The following is a 20233-nucleotide window of genomic DNA, read 5'->3' on the forward strand; positions in this document are numbered from 1 at the left end:
TATTAATACAATGGCAGCTGACAACTGACAAGATAACAGACGTAACACCGACAGTAATAGATATCGATCGACAAACAAATTCATTAGACATTGTTTAATTTAACACGATCAATTTGTAGTAATCATTTCATGTAAAATTATATATCCTTAAAAACATAATATGCCCCAAATCTGAATGGCGTCGAATGTGAACACACTACCTAATACACTTTACTACTATAATTTATTTCGTTTATTTTGAACAATACAGACACGAGAACATACGGATAAAAAATTGGAAATTAAGATAATTTAAGATAAATGGAAAATTAAACCTTTAAAATGGCTTTGTTGCATTAAATGTAGTATATGAACTTTTATTATGCATTTCTACCAAAATATGATAATTGATGGTAATTATTCAACATCTTACTTACTTCCTTCCTACTAATTCAGTTCTGGGGGCTTAGTCAAGATACCTTATGTACTAAATTTGTATGAAAATGATACATCGTGTCGACAAATTCAGTTTTCGACAATCTTCATACACTACATACTATTAAGGCATCTTGACTAAGCTCCCTGGGTCAGCCTGCCCGGGATAGAACAGAATGGCCAAAATATACAGGCCAGGCGTATGTCATAAGACAACCTGACCGTAAAACTAGTACCTAAAGAGTTTATTTTAAGGTTTTTCCAATTAATTATGAATAACTTTATAAATAACGGTCAGTGAATAAAGGCTTTATTTATTTATTTTATTTATAATATCTTTACTTGGTATATCCTACGGACGTGCTAGTACGTGGAGTAAAGGTGCCGAACCGAAAGGGCGGATCCTCAACTGTTTAACCACTGTCTAGCCGGCCAAAACAACCGACCCCAGTAGCTAACGTCAAGAAATTGAATATAGTCTTTTCAGCCGATGCAATTGTGGTAAGTATCAAGATTAATTAGAGTATGAAGTCATCTAATTAATGTGTCGCTTCAAGTATTGTCATTCGATGAAAACAGTTTTTGTTATTTTTAAGCAAATTTGTAACGAGAGATACACAAGTACGTAAGTAAATTAAAATACAAATAAGTTTCGGATACTAGCAACTCACAAAACGAAGTATTTTCTAGACATAGACAAGCGAAAAAGTAGTCATCATTATCCAAATAGTTAGGCATTCTGTGGATGTCAATATATAAAAAAAAATATTATTGATTTTTAAATTTTTAATCTGTCGGGTCTTGAAAACTTTTAGGTTATTTTCAATGTTGACGTTCATCTCGTGATTACTTTAGAAAGAACAAGAGTTTGGAAATAGTATTCACTACTAGAAAACTTTATTTTGAAATAGACAATATAACTTCGTTTCTTAATAATGAACAATGTTTGAGCACTCGATAAAAGTACCAAGACATTTCAAAATATCTGCAAATATTGTAAAGAAAGTAGCCACTGAAGGTGGTAGCGTGAAAAACCTGCTATACGACAGTAAACTTCGATTTTTCGTGAGTATATTGCTGATTTCATTTATTTACATTGATTACAGTTACAAATTACTGATAAAACATCTCTAACTAAAACAAAACAAAAAAAAAACAATTACAGAGAACTAATGTCATATATGCGCTCATAACGGAAACAATTAAACATTCTGGCGATGTAGACAAACTATTTGAAGCGACGGGTATTTTAACTAAAGAGCCACGCTTAGACCCATGGCTGGCTAAAGTTATCGCTACAGAATTAATTTTTGGCAAAAAGGAACTACCAGGTCGTAGTAAACCCGAGGAAACAATCCTCAGCTATAAAGAGCTATTTGAAAAAGTACCCCTACCACCAGTTGAAGTTAAGTCTGAAGGTAATTTTCTATTTATTTATTTCAGATATAAAAACCTGCTTCCGGCTGCAACAATGGCAGAAAGCACTGAAAAGGGACCCCTTATACCAAGACATACTCAACAAGCTGCATATGCATTAGCTATATTATTTTTATACAGTATTGCAATGTTTACCCTGCCTTTTGTCGCATTTTTCGGTGTTAGACATATTTTGTCAGAGTATTATCCTGTTGATACATTTATGAGGACTGTCTGGTCAGTTGTATCTGCTGTTGTTGTAGTTAATAGTATTATATTTCTGTATGCATATAAGGCATATCATGAAAAAGAATATGATGAGCATGGTAATGAAATTGATCAGCATTCTTACCCACTACCCCAAAAAGAAGCTGAAAAAAGTTCTTTAAATTTTAAACAAGATTAACATTCCAAAGTACTGTAGTATTTCCAATTTTTAATTAGTGCTTGAAGCTTAATAAATAATTTAAAATATATTTGTTTCATTATCCACCAAGTTTATAGCTAAATAATTTATAAGAGTATTTATTTAATAATTGAGATAAATTAGAATATTAAGCTTTTGTGTTTTTATTACATGCCATTGTGTCTGTCAGGGATACTATCCTTATTTTTTATGATACATACTTATTTTCAAGTTCATTATTCCTTTTCATGAATTTGATGTATTGAAATAATCTTGGATAACAGATCATTAAATATGCCACATTGATGACAAAAATTACATTATTCGAAAAATCCTTGAAAAACAACTATATCTTATGGCTGCTTTAGTTTGTTTTTTGTTTGAGGTATCAAAAATTTAAATAATATTTCAACATTAAACTGTGTACAAATGTTGACTTTTATATTTAATATCATTTTATTTTAACTTCTTTTATTAATATTAATTAATCAGTCTTCACATTTTAAGCTGAATGTTTGAAAATACACAGAAGGTATTATGAATTTTGTGTAAAAACCATTAAACTTATGTTTCTATTTCTAGTCCGTCGGCCTAGGTATGTGAGAATCAACACTAACCTGCTCACAACCTCCGATGCTATTGGAGCCTTCCAAGACGAGGGTTATAAATTCATACGATGTACATCTGGGTCTTATGATGACTACTTAAAACAAATACAGGGTTTAACAGAGTATGACTTTACTCAGGACTATCATGTTAAAACAATGTTTGTATTTCATCCAAATACTAAGTTTCATGATTATGACTTGTATTTAGAAAACAAACTTATACTTCAGGATAAGGTATAGTACTGTTGGTATATACATACATTGTATTGTATAACTACCAATTACCATTTTTTGAGTCCATTCTAAATATTTATTTTATTTCCATTTGAAGAATTTTCAATTTTTCAATTCAAAAGTCCATTTTTCTTCGATGCCTATCAATTGTTCCTTACCTACCAAATTTTTCAAAACCATTACGTTGAATGATTTATAAGGAATTCAATATATTTATGTTTGTCAATTTATATTAAAACAATTGAACCAATGATGGTGGGATTTATACCATAGATAGAATTTAGGAGAAAAACAGGTGTTGCTTTCATAGCTTTACAAGCAGGTCTTAATAAGAACAAGAATAAAAACTGCATAAATACTCATTAATATAGAATAGAAAGCAAATTGGAGTCTAACTAAGATAGCCCTTAGCTGACCCTAAGCGGATAATATGTTCTGGTTGTATCTGCCGGACTTTCTATGAAAGCTGTCAAAATATGCTTCAAGATGGAAATGTTAGCCAACATCTTGGGTTATTTTGAAGACAGCTGTCTAAATGCTAAAATATAAACACTAATTGATTTTGTAATCATTTATTTAATAGGCGACAGCACTCCCTGTACACTTACTGGCACCACCTCAAGGAAGTGTGATTCTTGACATGTGTGCTGCTCCAGGAATGAAGACAACTCAACTTGCTGCTTATATAAGAAATCAGGTAAATTTACAAAAAGTCCAATTTACAGATAAAATGAGGTAATCATAATTTTGACATTTGACACAAATTTTCGGCTAGACTTTTATCTATAAAATTTCTACCAGACACAATTATGGACTTGTTAAATTCACTTCATGCTGCGTTGTTTGGTAGTAGGCCTGCAATTAAAGAATACTAGCGACCCGCCCCGGCTTCGCACGGGTGCAATGCTGATACTAAATACACTACAGAAAAACTGTGCGGCCGGCCGGTACCGCCGCAAACGCTACGTCCCGCAATTTTTAAATCTGTAATATCTTCGAAAATATTCACTTAAATCATACGGTGTAAAGGGCCATATAGATCTATATTAAATGAACAATGTATTCAAGGTATTTAATTGGTTAAGGATTAATGCTGTATTGGTTAAAATCGCTTCGAAAATTAGCCATTATTTGTCGTAAAATGTAAATGACAAAAAAAAGTTATTGTGGGTTATCCATAAGAGATAGACATATACCATCACGGACTTTTCTGTAGACCTTTTCAATGTGTACAATACTTAGTACATTATTGACGTGACAACGTCTTATAATTCGATGGAGCCGGCTGCACGCACGAAAAAACATGACTCATGCGGCGTTACCTCACTCTGAGGCGTTACCTTGCTCTGAGGCGTTACCTCGCTCTGAGGCGTTACCTTGCTCTGAGGCGTTCCATTTAAAATAGAAATAATTGTATTAAATTTATGCGTACAAATAAATGTAACTTGATCAATTCAATTGTGATTTCCATTTACCTCCTTCTCTATATCCATACAAAATACCTATCAAACAAATAAAATTTAATTTTTGGAGTTTACTCCTTAAGAAACGATTTGAGTTATAAGGCCCGGTACGGAAATTTTATGAGGAGTAAAATCAAGTGTAACACGAAAAGTTGAGGCGTTATGTTAGAAGAGACAAACATTTATATCTGTAGGATTGAACGTGTAAAAGAATGAGATGGAATACATTACACAGACTTTTCTCTTTTGAATTCACGTTTTGACAGCCACGTTACAACATTGTCAGTGTTGACAGGTGTAAAAAATAAAAGTAGATTGTCTAGCGTGCCATAGAGTTTTGTCAATAGTAATGGTCAGTGAAATTAAAACTAAAAAGATTGTTCATTCTTATTCTTCTCTTACTATAAAGGTCACAGAAAGAAAATCATATTTGGGCATAGATGATGTAGGTACGTTTTATTACTACTACAAACATTTATATTATAAAAACATATATTCTTACCACCTTTAGTATGAAAATATGGTCGACAGCCACAGAACATTATCGCCATCTTTGTTCTGCAGTGCATTTGACACAAGCCGAAACTATAAGCCTGGGACAGCAGCTAACACCATAGCTTATAAAGTATGGAAGTCGTTCGTGCCGTTTTGTATAGAAATCAAGATTTATTTTAAATAATAGACTCGTTTATTATTATTATTTATATTGTTTTGTAACATACTTTATGTAATACGGTTTATTGAAGTAGTATAAATAATCCGAATAATTACAGATATATGTTTGTTTCTCTTATCATTTTAGCAGATGCGTTCATTTACCCTTTTTTTCTATTCGATATATATTATAATTATCGTTCGTAAGGAGTAAACTCCAATCGTGCGTCGTAGCTGACATACACACACTTTTTTTTTGAAAAATGCAACCATCCCATCAATATTTTTTATGACGTTGTCACGTTCAACTATCGTCAGTAAACCGACTTTACAGACAACCGATTTTTTTGATAAAACTCGTAGGGTTCAGCCTGCGTTTGCAATGTAAGCGGAAAAAATGTAATTATTTACGACATCACATTAGAAACCTCAAAAATAACAGTACTTCTCCACTATTTAATCGATGTTATTATACATATAAACCTTCCTCTTGAATCACTCTATCTATTTAAAAAAACCGCATCAAAATCCGTTTTGTAGTTTCAAAGATTTAGGCATACAAATGGAAATAAGGACAGAGAAAGCGACTTTGTTTTATACTATGTAGTGATAAGATATTTTCAAGAAGCAGGCATGTGCAGGTTGCACTTAGAATAATGCTGCGCCACCTGCTGATCTCTACGGACGTATTTTTTTTGTGAGAGAATATTTGAGTTGATGGCATTCAGCTGCAGGTACTATCCGAACAGTCTTTCAGAACGTATGTGGGGTATATAGGGTAGAACATTTAATGAAACAAACGCAGTCGGGTTTTACTTTTAAGACCTTATTTTCTCTAGGCAGTTATTTTCATATTTTTGTAGGGGAAAATATACGCGGTTGAAAGAAATGAGCAAAGATACGAAACACTCTGCGACTTTGTGAATAAAACTGAGTCGAAATGTGTAACCACTATGCACAGGGATTCGTTGGACATTAAGAAGGGGGAATGTGACGACGCTGAGTACATAATATTGGACCCGAGCTGTTCTGGTTCTGGTGAGAGCTAAAATCATTTTATAATACCAATTTTGAGCGGTCAAAGCCTGCTTTTATACCTGTCAAAGTGTACCTGACTGCTAGCTATTCAACATTATTTCTTTATACTATTCTTAAATGTGTAATTATTATCAACATTTTTGAAATTTCGCTAATGTCCAAAAGCTGTTTGTGTAAGTAACAGCTTGATAAGTTTATTTCTCAGTTATGTTTATATTGGCTGCGTTTAATTTTAACTCCTTATGTCAATCTTTTGCAAATTCTGTATATCTAAACACTAAAGATGACTAAAGACGCTAGCTTCGTTACGTTTTAAAATTTTTATATTAATTTAATTTATAGTGTATATTTATATTTTAATTCTTCCATAGTTGATGGTTCAAAATGTATATTGCCGCAAAATAAGCATTATAGAAATTTACATAATTTTTTAACCTTTTAAAATAAGATACGCAATACTTGGTTAAAATTCAGTTTTGATTTTTAATACTTATATTTATTTCAGGAATGCAACTTTCTATCCACAACTACGTCGAAGATGTAAGACTCGCACGATTAACCTCATTACAAGAGAAATTCTTAAAGCACGCTATGAACTCATTTCCAAAAGCTAAAAAAATTGTCTACAGTACTTGTTCACTCTTCCCTCAAGAAAATGAAAGAGTAATTTCTAATGTCGTGAAATCATCCAGAGCAAAATGGAAAGTTTTAAATGTTAAAGAACTTCTTAAAGGAAATTGGAATAATTTTGGATCAGGAATGTACGGTGAGATGGGTACCAGGTGCCTATATTCAAAACCAGATTCAGATCTTACTACTGGATTCTTTTTGGCAGTCTTAGAGAGAGATCCAAAACAGGAGAAACCTGAAGATGGAACAGATAAAGAGACTAGCAATGTGAAAAAGGAGAAAAAGAAGCGTCCAGTTGAAGAAGACTCGGTGGCGGTCGAAGCTGCTTCTGCTGAATTAAATGATGAAGAAGTGTTGAAAGATCGTAAAAAGAAGAAAAGATCTAAAGAGGAATGTAATGTACAACGTTTATCTAATGATAACACAATAAAAAATAAGAAGCACAAGGAAGCTGACTCTGAAACAAATGATAATGTCGAAGAAAATAAGTTTGAGAATGAAGAAAGTAAAAAGTCAAAGAAAAAAAAGAAAAAGGATCGTGAAAATGACTTAGCAGAAGAAATAAATGTTGTTCCAGATAATAATGTCGACGATTCTATTGTAGAACAAAAGAAAAAGAAAAAACGTAAAAATAAGGAAAACGAAGTAGAAGAAAGAAATAAAAGCATAGATGTGAATACAAATCGTGAAAATGACTTAGCAGAAGAAATAAGTTTCATTCCAGATAATAATGTTGAAGATTTAATAGTAGAAAAAAAGAAAAAGAAAAAACAGTTAATAGTAGAAGAAAGAAATGAAAGCATAGATGTGAATACAAATGGTGACAGTTGCGAACCTGTGAAAAAGAAAAAGAAGCGCAATAAAGAATGAAGTCTCTTTTGTATGTTTTTTAAAATAAAATCGAATTTTAATTATATTTGGTGTTATTTGTTACTTAGAGCTTAGGTTTTTCAAGGTGGTAAATTCTCCGGATGATTAGGATTTTCCCGTGCGATTCTCTCTGTTAAATTTAGGGGAGGGCAACTGGGGCTCTAAATCCGCCTTTGTAAAGGCTTTTTATTATGATTAAATTCTAGAAAAATATAACCAATAGAAAGATTACGTTTCATAGGTAATCGGATTTGAAAAGTAAGTCTTAAAAGAGCGATCAAACGAACTCGTTTTTTAATGAGAGATAAGTTCTATAGAAAAGATACCTAGAGATCGACAATGCCTAAACAATGGTCCGGTAGGGACTCCTAAACTACTTAACCGATTTCAATCTAATTTGCACACCGTGTTACATCTTAATTTATACCCGCAATATTATTTTATTGAAAATTATTTGTTTATTATTTGATACAATTCTAACAGATGGCGCTGTGTTGAAAGTAGCAATATTTCACATAAGCTACAATTTAATGGCATAACAATCAAAATAGCATGGTGGCCCCCATGATTGATGTTGTCCTACCGTTTCCCTTGAATAGTTTACTACTATGTACCTAATATAACAAAAACCTTAGCCTCAGCAACGCTGGGCTGGGTCTGCTAGTCTTCTTAATACATATATATATAAATTACGTGTCACGTTGTTTGTCCGCTATGGACTCCTAAACTACCGAACCGATATCAATCAAATTTGCACACCGTGTGTAGTTTGATCCAACTTACAAGATAGGATAGCTTACATCTCGATATTATTTTATTTCAAAATATTTGTTTATTATTTGATAGTTCACAATTCTAACAGATGGCGCTGTGTTGAAAGTTCCAACGTTTCACAAAAGCTACAAATTTAATGGCATAACCACCAAAAAAGCATGGTGGCTTGGTGTTCTCCTGCCGTTTCTCTTGAATAGTTTACTACTATGTAATATAACAAGAATCTTAGCCACAGCAACGCTTGGCCGAGTCTACTAGTATTATATAAAATCAAGTCCTCCACCGCGTTTATGTGTCTTTGCGATAAACTCAAAATTACTGTAATATTGATGAGTGATAAGGGCAATTATAATTAATACAATTATTGATCACATCTAAAACAGTGATTAGGAATTGATTGGTAAAGGAGTACATAGTGATTGTCACTTATAGTGAAAGCGGGTCCGCACCATATTTTTGTGGGCAATTAAATAGGCCAGTCAACAAAAAATAATTTGTAATACAGTGTTACGAACTCAAGGGACCGAGCATTTCTTTTCGTTATAGGGAGCGAAGAGAGATAGAACAGGAGAACAATAGGAAAATTATTCTAAACACATATACCTAATACATAACGCTTTTCTTTTAGACATCTTGACAGTTTCAAAGTTTGTTTACGACTGATAATACACGATAGGTGACCAGAGACTGATTAAGAGTTCTGACCACCCTAGGCTATTTTATTAGGATGCGCCCCCGCCAGGTGACAGGTGTATTATGGCCGGTCTAAAAAGTAGTACTTATATTATTTGACTTTGTTTACTAGTGTGAAAATTTTAGCATGGTTCATACTATCTATAAAAATTTACAGATCTGCAAGCGAAACAAACGCTGTCCTATCATTTGCACGACTTGTAAACATTTTTAACTGACCGAACATAAAGGCCTCACAAATTATACGACCAAAATCATGACAGGCTTCCAAGTTGGAAACCAAATCAATGTCGTATTTGGCCACTCCTATTGTCTTAGTTTCTATGGACAACTTAGTTGTTGTGGCTATTAACCATAGACGTGGTCATCTAGTGTGTGATGTTGCTTCGACTAAATAATAATATTAATAGTTTATTAAATATTGGCAAAAAACGAAATGCCATTTTTTTTTAATCTTTAATTGTTTATAACTTGCAATTTTTCATGTGCTAATACACGCTTTTGGCACATTTTTCTAGACGTCATTCCGGATCCAATGAGCTATCGCACATAATTTTAAGAGCAGTATCTCTATTTTGTACCATTTTCAACTTGTCGATTAGACTAATAGTTACCATAAGAAACCAAACGTTGTGTTTACTGTATTATGATTTTTGTATGTGGTCGCTTCGCATCTCTTGATTGCCTCTGATTCAAAATTTTTAAACTCTTTTTCGTCACGCAACGTATTAAGATAAACAATGTCTCATAAAGAGTAACAACGTCAGATAAATCATCAGAACTTGCTTGTAGCTGTGTACTAACGATTTGAAACTTTACGAGCACACAGTTCCAAAGGCACAACATATTTTGATCTCTTTACTTTGATTTTTTTTCGAGTTTTTGACAAATTTTTAGTTTCATCGATACTAAAATTTGCCATCTGCTTGTAGATCCAGTTAACAGTTTATTTAGTGTTTTCTCTCGGTCTAGTTGAAATATGCAGGAGGTGATGCTAGCGAAGACACGATTTCAGTGCGCCCGCGCCCCCCTAGATCGTCGCGCCCTAGGCTGCAGCCTAATTAGCCTAAGGGTTAATCAGGCCCTGTAGGTGACGGTGGTGCGTTTAGTAACTGAGACCAAAATCCTACAGGCAATGTAATCACAATGGCAATGTAAGAATAATGGCACACGTGTTAATGCAATTAGCAATAACAAGGGCGAGACGGCTGTTTATGAAATTTAGGCACCTCAAAAGTTTAGTTTTGTAAGCTGATTATAAAAATAATTACACTTAAGTATGTTGTTGATGTCTAAATATGAAAGTATTTCTTCATAATACAAAATGGCTATAATGCGTTATAGAGAGTGAATTAAAACCAAACAAATGTAACGTTATAGAGAGATTACACTGTATATTATGTTTAGGAAATAATATTTTATATTATGGAATGAGGTATGCTTTGCGTGCTTCGCTTAGGTAATAGTAAAATAATTGCACTTGTTACAGAAAATACATGTTAGATGCATAATCAATCATATGGGCAATATGAACCGTATAAGCTTTTAAAAACGACTTTATTAACGCATTATAAAACAAATATAAATTAAACTGATTTGCTTCAATAAATTTAAGGGGCCGAAAATTCGGTCTTTATCCCTTTTTGCGTTATCCGCTACCCGATGGGTCAGTTTCTGCGTCAGTTTGGCATTTTTTATTTGATTAGATCTCTCTTCTATAATTTACTGTGCAAATAGGATATGTAGTAGGTAATTAAGAACAAGATCCAAGTATATTAATAAGGTAATTATAATATTAATAAGGTAAGTACCCATAACACAAGCTTCACCAGCTTAGCATGGGACTAGGTCAATTGGTGTGAATTGTCTTAAAAAAAAAAAAGGTAGCAAATACTTTTGGTTGGATAATTGGTAATATGCAAAATCTTTAAAGTATAATTCCTTCAACCTAACCTAATTCAAACGCCTTGCTTTATACTTCACCCACGCTTGTGGAGTCTAGATAGGTTGATGGCTAGGTTGATGGCAACGTAGACAGTGGCGAATTAACAAATTTTCAAGGTATAGGCTGTGAAGTTTTTGCCGCCCTTGCCTCCTACAATATTTTTCAATCCAACAATTTCCTTGAAAATGCACATAAAATAATTTTTGGGTTTGCTTTTTCCACAAAATTATACACAAACCATCCAGTAGTAGGACTGACATGTATCTGTGGATAGGGTGAACAGGGTAGTAAGAAATACATTCTGAAATTTTGCTCTTTTCATTCCAACAGTGTGAGCTGAGTAGGTACATTTCAAGCTACTGAGAAACTTCCTTTGCTACACCGAATGTATTTATTTAGTTATTAAGCTTACGACATCACACACATGTGTCCTAAATCTATCAATTATTTTACAAAATCTTACATCTAAAATGTGTGACAATTAATGTAAGCATAAGTTTCTAAAAAATTTTTTTAATAGAAATTAAAAAAAAAAAAAAGTACAATGACAAGTGAGATGGGAAAGTCATAGACAAAGTTTGTAGTAGGCTTCGTTCTGTAAAACATTAGGCAACCGTCATACAGAAATATTTTTGATTTCTGAGGTAGGGAAAAAAATCGGTTCCCAAATTTGCCGCCCTAAACTGCTGCCTACTCAGCCTGCTGGTAAATATGCCACTAAGCATCGCGCCATAGAAAACCTAATTATTAAGACATGTATCGCAATTATAAGTTACAGAGTAGCTCTTTTCCGTGAGTGACAATATTTATCAAATAAGCCTCGCGTATCATTGGCCCATAATATATCGCAAGTTTAGGCGTTACGTTACACGCTATATAAACCAACACGAACAATGTCGTGCGTTCTTATTTTTAACACCCACTTCTGATATGAGCAATGTGCTTGTGTTTATAATTTTAAAACATATTTTCTTACAAAGTTTCTTAAATTTCTATTGAGGTAGACCGATTTGTTTGTCCACTGGCAGACACAAGAGTTGCTTGCTATATTGTTGGTTAAGTCTTAGGTAGGTATATACCTAAATATATTTTTTTAATGTAGGATAATCGGTGTGGGTATTATTGTGTCGTTCTATCGAATTACATAGTAGTAACTGGTAAGATAGAATAATGATGTGGATAAATAAATAAATAAACTTTCTTAAAAAAAACACTAATTTTTCAAATCAATTTCTTTATAAATTATATATTAACTTAAATATTATTACTGAGACGAGTTGACTGAAATGTTTCTCGATTTATCCTCAAGTTAGAGACGTTTTCCGTAAGCTGTAATGTGATTTATGGGTTTCAGGAGATCCTCTACCACATATCAGAAAATTGTAATTTACATAAAGTTACTCTCGTTTTCAGGAGACTGAAATATTTTTTCAGACTACTTCAGAGTAAGTGTAGTTAAACGGTACATTTTCAGGAAAAAACCCTTAAAGAGATCTACGGCGTTTTCTATCCGGTCCCCTAGCGCGTAATAATGTGTTACCTAGCATTTATTTGCACATTACATTACCTAGCTTTCCTGTAATAATTTCACAATCAACTTTCCAAGTTTCCAGTGCCCACGACTTAACGCTTAGTAATTTGGGTCAACAAAATTATGTTTTAAACGCTTATAAATTAGAAATTCTTACATTAAACGCCATAGGCTGTAATCAGGTGTTATACATCAATACAATTTGCGCCCTTGAGCTAAATGAACGTTGCTTTAGTATATTTGGAAAACTAATATTTTCTAAAAATCTTGACGACTTTACCATATAATAACATGCGTTAGTTACTCGGTAATTGAAGTTCTACATATTTTTTTAGAAATACAATATTATGACATGTAATTAATGTATTAAATATATAGTTTTATATGTGGGTCGAGCATTTTTACCCGAAAAAAAAAATATTTAAGACTAGAATTTGTTGCCTAGCAACGCTTCTCTTAAAACTGGGGGCGTATCCTACGGCATATCATTTGAAATTTGAAGGGCGTGTATCTATGAACTTTATCGTCAGCCAATCACAAACGGATGCGCAATTATTGTGACAGTTCTGTCACTTAATACCTCATACCGTTAAAAGATGATCAGAGCAAAATAAACGTTATTTTGATGGAGTAAGATATAGTATTGCTTGAACTTTTAAATAAGCTTTCGTTATTGAACCGTCGTGGAATTAAAATTATTTATATACGTATGAATACAAAGTAATATGTCAGCTTCTGTTTTAATATCTAGCAATCGTAATTGCTGTAAAGGTAATCGTAATTTGATGAGTCAAACTCAAACTCAAACTCAAACTCAAAATATCTTTATTCAAGTAGGTAACTAAGTACACTTTTGAATAGTCAAGTTAAATTAATCGTAAATTTACATTTACTACCAGTTCGCAAGTCAAGGGCGTAGAGCGGGTAAGAAGAACTGGCAAGAAACTTTCCGCCACTCTTTTTAATCGCCAAGTATTGTCATACAAATTGTTTGAACTGGAGCAATTCAATCCCAAGGATTAGGATCATTTAAGTAGTCCTCAAATTTATAAAAAGCTTTGTTGATTAATTTTCGTTTAACGAGGACTTTGAATTTATTTAGTGATAATTCTCTAATTGCGCTTGGGAGTTTGTTGTAAAAACGAATACAATTTCCATATAAGGAGTGATTTATCTTTTGGAGCCTGGTTGGTCGTACACTCAAATTAGTTCTATTTCGCGTATTATACTGGTGAAAGTCACCATTTGTTTTAAAATCGTTTATATTTTTTTGGACATACAACAAGGCTTCAAGAATATATTGACCAGATAGTGTCATAATATTTAATTCCTTAAACTTATTCCGTACCGACTCCCTCGGAGAAACACAACAAATACCCCGAACAGCCCGCTTCTGCAGCACAAATATGGATTGAACCTCTGCAGCAGCACCCCACAATAAAATGCCGTACGACATAACGCTATGAAAGTAGCTATGATACACAATTTTAGCCGTGTCCTCATCAGTAAACTGTCGGATTTTCTTTACTGCATATGCGATGAGTAATCTTTAAATAGAAACAACCTAAGTATTTCTGGCGTAACATATTAAAATTACTTATATACAGTCAAAACCGTTTACGACAACATCGTTTAAAACAACATACCGGTTATATTGACCAAAATCAAAGGTCCCGGCTGAATTATATTAATAACAACGTCATCGGCTGATACGACTAGGATTTTATGATCAAATATGAGTAGGTAGTCCCTTCGATGTCGTCATAATAGACTTTGACTGTATTTATAACGTAATAACTGAGTATATGTTCAAAATACCTAAGGTAACGGTTACGAGTCGTCAATTCTATAGAAGAGTATAAAATACTGCCTAAAGGAAAATAATCTACGGCTTGTAAGAGTAAAGACATGTATTTTAACACATAAATACCTTATTAGTTCAATACTACATTAGTTAAGAATTGATCCGAAGATAAGTAATCTAAACATAATTAGACCTTTAAAATAAAGCATCATTTATTTCTGTAGTCTTAATCATTAATGCTCACGATGAGTCACAAAAGCCTTTGAAAACTAAATACCGAAATCCTCCTGTTATCACTAGAAAATAATTCACAATAATGCTCCACGAATAGAAAAACTTTTCAAGTGAGAAACAATGTCAAAAATCGCCTTAATTAATGTTCATGATTAATTATTTTATTGTAATAAAGTAAGCTATGAGTAATGAGTATATTTTTTCAAGTTTTATTAGATCTTATTAACCCTAATGATTCACATATAAATTTTATAACCACATCAAATAAAGCGGTGAAACCGACGAGAAGAACTGGTAATTAATTCTCCGTCACTATTTATAAGAATCAGAATTAATTTATAGTGAGAATCTAATTATCTGTCAACGGAGGTAGTACAATCTAACGGTCGTAGCACTTGTTACTTCGTCGCAAGAATCACCGGCAAATCACCTAATAAATCATTGCCATAAAAATCCATGAATTACAAAGTACAATTAGTTATGTCAAATCACCATGCACATGTCAAAATTTAATTAAAAACAAATTTATTAGGGGAAGGTTTGGTATATTGGACCTTTCGTTAAGTTGGACCACCATCAAATAATATTTTAGTAGTTTATTGATATTATAATTGGCAACACCAATCAAATAACTTAACTACCCATCGGCCATTTTGGATATATCATAAAAGAGCCGGTCAGCCCTGCGATTCTGTAACTCACTTTTCGAACTCACACAGCTGTTTTCGCATCGGCGGTCGCTCTGAAATCAGTCGTGAAGCAGTCATTTTATGATTTGGCATTCTGAAAAGGTGGGAGCTTGTAGTTTATTGTTTATTAGAATATAAAAATTATTATATAATATAAAAATTTAACATAAATACATGTAAAGGAACGGCAACTGGCGGCCTTATCGCTTTCGAGCGATCTCTTACAGGCAACCACTGTGAGGAAAGAAAAATTATTTAAAATATATTTTTTTTCTTTTAAATAAATACAAAATGATTTTTGAATTTCAAATATTCCGGTTGACTTAAGATGTTTTCCTTCACAATACGAGCGAATTTTGCGCATAGACAGAAAGTCCATTGGTGCACAACCGCGGATCAAACCTCAGGAATGTGAGTCGCACGTCGAAACCACTAGGCCAACACTGCTATTATTATAATCTTCATGGTGTAGGTATGTAAATATGCAATTAATTTGCGTATATTTTCTTAGAATAGAGTAAAGAAAATATTGTGTCAGGACCGTAGCTAATATCCGTGGTCTCTGCCTACCCCATCGGGTAAAAGGCGCGATACAAATAAATAAAAATATTTTCTTTAATTTTTTTTTGAATGTGTAGTACACGTATACACGACAATAAAGTAATTGTTGTAAAAAACCATAGGTAACAGTTTCTTTCCGAAACTCCTAACTTTCCAACGATAGAAACTTTTCAAATTCATTCTTTTGTTGTAATATAAACACAGGAAATACCTAATTTTAAAATCCAAATTCACATTTAACTACCACAAGCACACTAAACAACAATTACATGTTATTTTCAGTCATTAAATAGTTTAGAAAATATTTCATAGTCGACGTGTAACCTTTTTGCCAGTGTAACGTAAATTACTTAACGAATTACCATAAATTATAAAACTCATTATATAGGTACCTATACAACCTTCGAACCAGAGTTGGCTATTCTATTTGCCCACTTCTATTTCCGATGATTTTATATTTTGTTGTTTCGGGTAAATAGACGCAGACTTCTAGCTTAATTACGAATTCCTCTTCATAAAACCATATAAATGTAACTGCATCACGGCCCACCGAGTTCTAAGGGACTGGACTATAATATATTCTAGTAAAAAGCTATAAACCTTCTTTTTTTAAAGTGTTTCTATTACACTGAAGAGTATACAAATACCTACATTAAATTATTTATCGTATACTTTACTTTATATATTTTTCTTATATATTATAATGACAACTAGCCGGTCTGTTTTATGAGAAATCCAAAATGGCCGATGTGTATAAAAGTTCATATTTTTGAAGCTATACTTCTTTAGGCGCGTTATGAAAAATTGATGAGAGTGAAATTTTACGATGCGCGCGCACCGTGACACAAAATTAACAGAATGAAGTTTCCCACTAACGAATTCTTTTTAAACCAGCTGGGCGCCGATATAGAATATGCGTGAAGTTAGCAGCTATGCCAAGAATTTTGAATGACCAAAATGACCTTTGTAGTACCTTTTAAACAAATAAAGGAGTTTTAATTATTTTTTTCAAAGAAATTTAGCAATGCTTTTTCACAAAGACCTATTGTTACTTAGTTAAAAGGTTATGAAACATACCTAGTTATTAAATTGAATGAATAATGTAATAAAACTAATAAAAATTATTATTATTAATTGAATAATATATTAATTATTAAATATTATTAAATTATTAACGTTAAATATTTAAAAAAAATAAAGAAAGCCAAAGAAGTATAACTTGGGGGCCTCATAGCCTAGCGGTCTTATTAAGTGGCAGCTAGGTGAGGGGTACCGGGTTCGATTCCCGGTTTGAGGGCAAGTTTTAATTTAATTTAAATTTGTTCTCGGCCTTTGGGAGGGTTGTGCGGTACCGGGCGAGTGCCTAAACCGTACATGGAGGACATGGTCGAATTTCTAAGGCAAAAAGCACGAATTATAAAAATCTTACACTTGACGCTGGCTAATGCACAAACCGTGCCAGAGCCATATAAAAAAAAGCAAAAGAAGTATATAACTTCTTACGCGCGTACATAAGTACACGCACGGCACACCCCTTTGTATGCAGAATTTCACATGATCCCTACTTCTAATCGATATACATACCATACATACATGTTACAATATTGAATATATTTATATTAAATTTTATTAGCTCTACCGAAACAGCAGAGCGTCAAAAATTATTCATCAAGAGTTAGATTATAAGACCATGTAATTTCAAATTAAATTAAAAGTATTGTACCCTTGCTCCGGTATTTCGTTTGCGCGATTACGAAAAACCATGGTGCAAAGTGGTGCCATCTAGTGGCGTATATTTAAACCAATAACTGTATGATTATTTTAATGTGTTTCATTCTGATAAACAATAAACTACAAGCTCCCACCTCTTCAGAATGCCAAATCATAAAATGACTGCTTCACGACTGATTTCAGAGCGACCGCTGATGCGAAAACCGCTGTGTGAGTTCGAAAAGTGAGTTACAGAATCGCAGGGCTGGACTACGTGGGTGACTGATTCCTTTGCGATAAAGCTTCTGCACAAGGGACTGTCTGTCTCGCTAAGGATTTTTACTAAAGAGACAGTAGCCCGTAATGGTCCCTATCATTATTTTGAGATTAATTCTCCCAACAGATTCATACAAAAAAAGTGGACATTCAATGTGCTACCATAACTTTGTAGAATTTCAACGCAACAACCTCTTTCTTTTTTAATTTCTTTGCCTCAATAGTACTAAGAAACAGCCAAGTGTTGCCAGTCACTCGCGTGTCTCCTATCACATTTATACAATCCTATTGCGACACTGATTCCACAAATGTTCGTGGTTCATATTTAATCAATCATTTTAAGTCCCAAATTATGTAGGTACCCCATTAGTATACCCCATTAGTATACCCCATTAGTGATATTATTGTTTTAATGTCCTCGGACCATTACTTGATAACGAGGCACATACAGCATCGGTACCCTGCAACTCCCAATAGTGAACTCAAGGTTGCCAAATCAGCGCTACGGATCTTGAGAGAACTACATCTAAATTGTCTACAAGAACACGAAATTGGCATAGGTATTTGAAGTTACAGAATACCAACGCATGCATATAAATAACTAAGTAACTGTAACGTAGTTAAGTCAACACGTATTACGACCTTTCTATATTTCTTTATTCTTATTATTCTTATGAAATTCCTTTATACAGAGTTTTAAGGTATTGCCATAACCTAATTAGAATATTGATTATCGTGTCCTGTAGACTAGAGTTGAAGACCTTCTGAACTGGACACGAAAATAAATATCTTGGAAAATTCACTGTAAAAACTGAGTACATTGAACTTTCCTTGCATATAATTACAACTTTTTTTATTTATACTGAGGGATATATTTATATAAGTGTAAAAATATAGATCTGTCCCGGTGTTTTACGTTTTGTTGAACTATAAGCATTTTCACTAAAATATCTTACAAATATCGAATGAAAACTACACTTTTTTCCAGTGTAGATCTGCCCTGCGATTCTGTAAGAGGAGATGGATTCTGGAGATGTTAAAGGACAATCTCTTTAACCTACATTAAAATGTACTATGATTAAATGTCTACAACTATAACTCTTAAACGTATGAGTACGAAAAATACAAAAACCTAATTTCTCTGAGGCGAAGTCCGAACCTAAGTGTGGCCATAGACGGACCGCATGTTGCAGTCGATACCGACTGCTCTAAGCGGTCGCCGCACGGTGATCTGCAGTTTCCATACTAAATTCATATCCGCAATACACGGACCGCACGACCAGTTTCTGAGGGGTCAGAGCAGTCGCTCTGCGGTCGAATTTCGCCGTGCGGTCGACTGCTTAGAGCTGCCGGACCCACCATACACGGACCGCCACAAGCGGTTGCTGCCGACCGCACGCCACTCCCTCTAATAAAATAAAATACTAACTAATTCATCAAATGAAACCACGGACATTCTAAAGTACTTGAAAAACTTTTTAGTGTCTTCTCTCAGCTGGGGATGCAAAGTATGAATTTTCCATGCTGTTCTCTTGATTGTTGTATTGTATATGCTATATTGGCATCGATTGAATAAGACAATTGTAAACATCAAAGCTCTTTAAGAAACATTAGTTGATAGGAAATTCAGTGAAATAAGATTTGCATTTATCTTTAAATACTGTTTAAAATTAATTGCAAATGCAACAATAATATATATTTACTTTTAAATAACTATTATTATTAATAATGGCAGTTTTATTATAGTCTATTATACACAAATCACCCTAAGATTGAATAATCCGTCTTTCAAGACCGATACCTAAATTAATATTAAAAATAAATTATAAACAAGACACAGAAACGTACACTATGCCCCTTACGCAAGCATCACGAGAAATAGTACCTTAATAACCTATTACTATGACACAGCAGTCATAGTTTAGTGAGAGGTAGTGTTAGTCAAATATATTAATTTGTAAATCAAATTAACAAACAAACAAAAGTCCTGTAAGTTTCATATAAAGTTTAAGCTTTTAATTATGACGTCGCGAGTAATTAACTCTGTCTTCAAATAAATTTTATTTCGACTTATGACAAAATTTAAAACTTGACGCGTTGTAATTGATTGAGATAAATATATAAAAACTGACGGCTAGAAATAATACACTAAAGGCATTTTATATCTTGAAATGTATGGAATTGCAATGGCTATAGGATTTCGTGTCAAATGTAGGTCCTGCCATAATCACGCACTCCGCCACCCCCCGTTCACAATAGCCAGCGGTCACTCGATCCCCTTCA

The 20233-nt window shown here is 33.3% G+C and overlaps 1 protein-coding gene across 1 annotated transcript; it reads left to right on the forward strand.

The window, feature by feature from the left end:
• The first annotated feature begins 1163 nt into the window (after positions 1–1163).
• On the forward strand, positions 1164–7779 carry LOC125049518 (28S rRNA (cytosine-C(5))-methyltransferase). Its single transcript, XM_047648866.1, has 6 exons — positions 1164–1479; positions 1580–1832; positions 2819–3078; positions 3662–3775; positions 6059–6233; positions 6739–7779. The coding sequence occupies exons 1-6, from the start codon at positions 1357–1359 to the stop codon at positions 7731–7733; spliced, it is 1920 nt and encodes a 639-aa protein (XP_047504822.1). The 5' UTR covers positions 1164–1356; the 3' UTR covers positions 7734–7779.
• Positions 7780–20233: the final 12454 nt, after the last annotated feature.

This window comes from Pieris napi, chromosome 5 (assembly GCF_905475465.1).
Source record: "Pieris napi chromosome 5, ilPieNapi1.2, whole genome shotgun sequence".
Lineage (NCBI taxonomy): Eukaryota > Metazoa > Arthropoda > Insecta > Lepidoptera > Pieridae > Pieris > Pieris napi.

What these genes read in the sequence shown, in the direction of transcription:
- LOC125049518 (XM_047648866.1), top strand. Translation starts at nt 1,357, where the DNA reads ATGTTTGAGCACTCGATAAAAGTACCAAGACATTTCAAAATATCTGCA. An exon ending in AGTTGAAGTTAAGTCTGAAG is followed by an intron (nt 1,833 to 2,818) that starts GTAATTTTCTAT and finishes TTCTATTTCTAG; the next exon opens with TCCGTCGGCCTAGGTATGTG. An exon ending in CCCGAGCTGTTCTGGTTCTG is followed by an intron (nt 6,234 to 6,738) that starts GTGAGAGCTAAA and finishes TATTTATTTCAG; the next exon opens with GAATGCAACTTTCTATCCAC.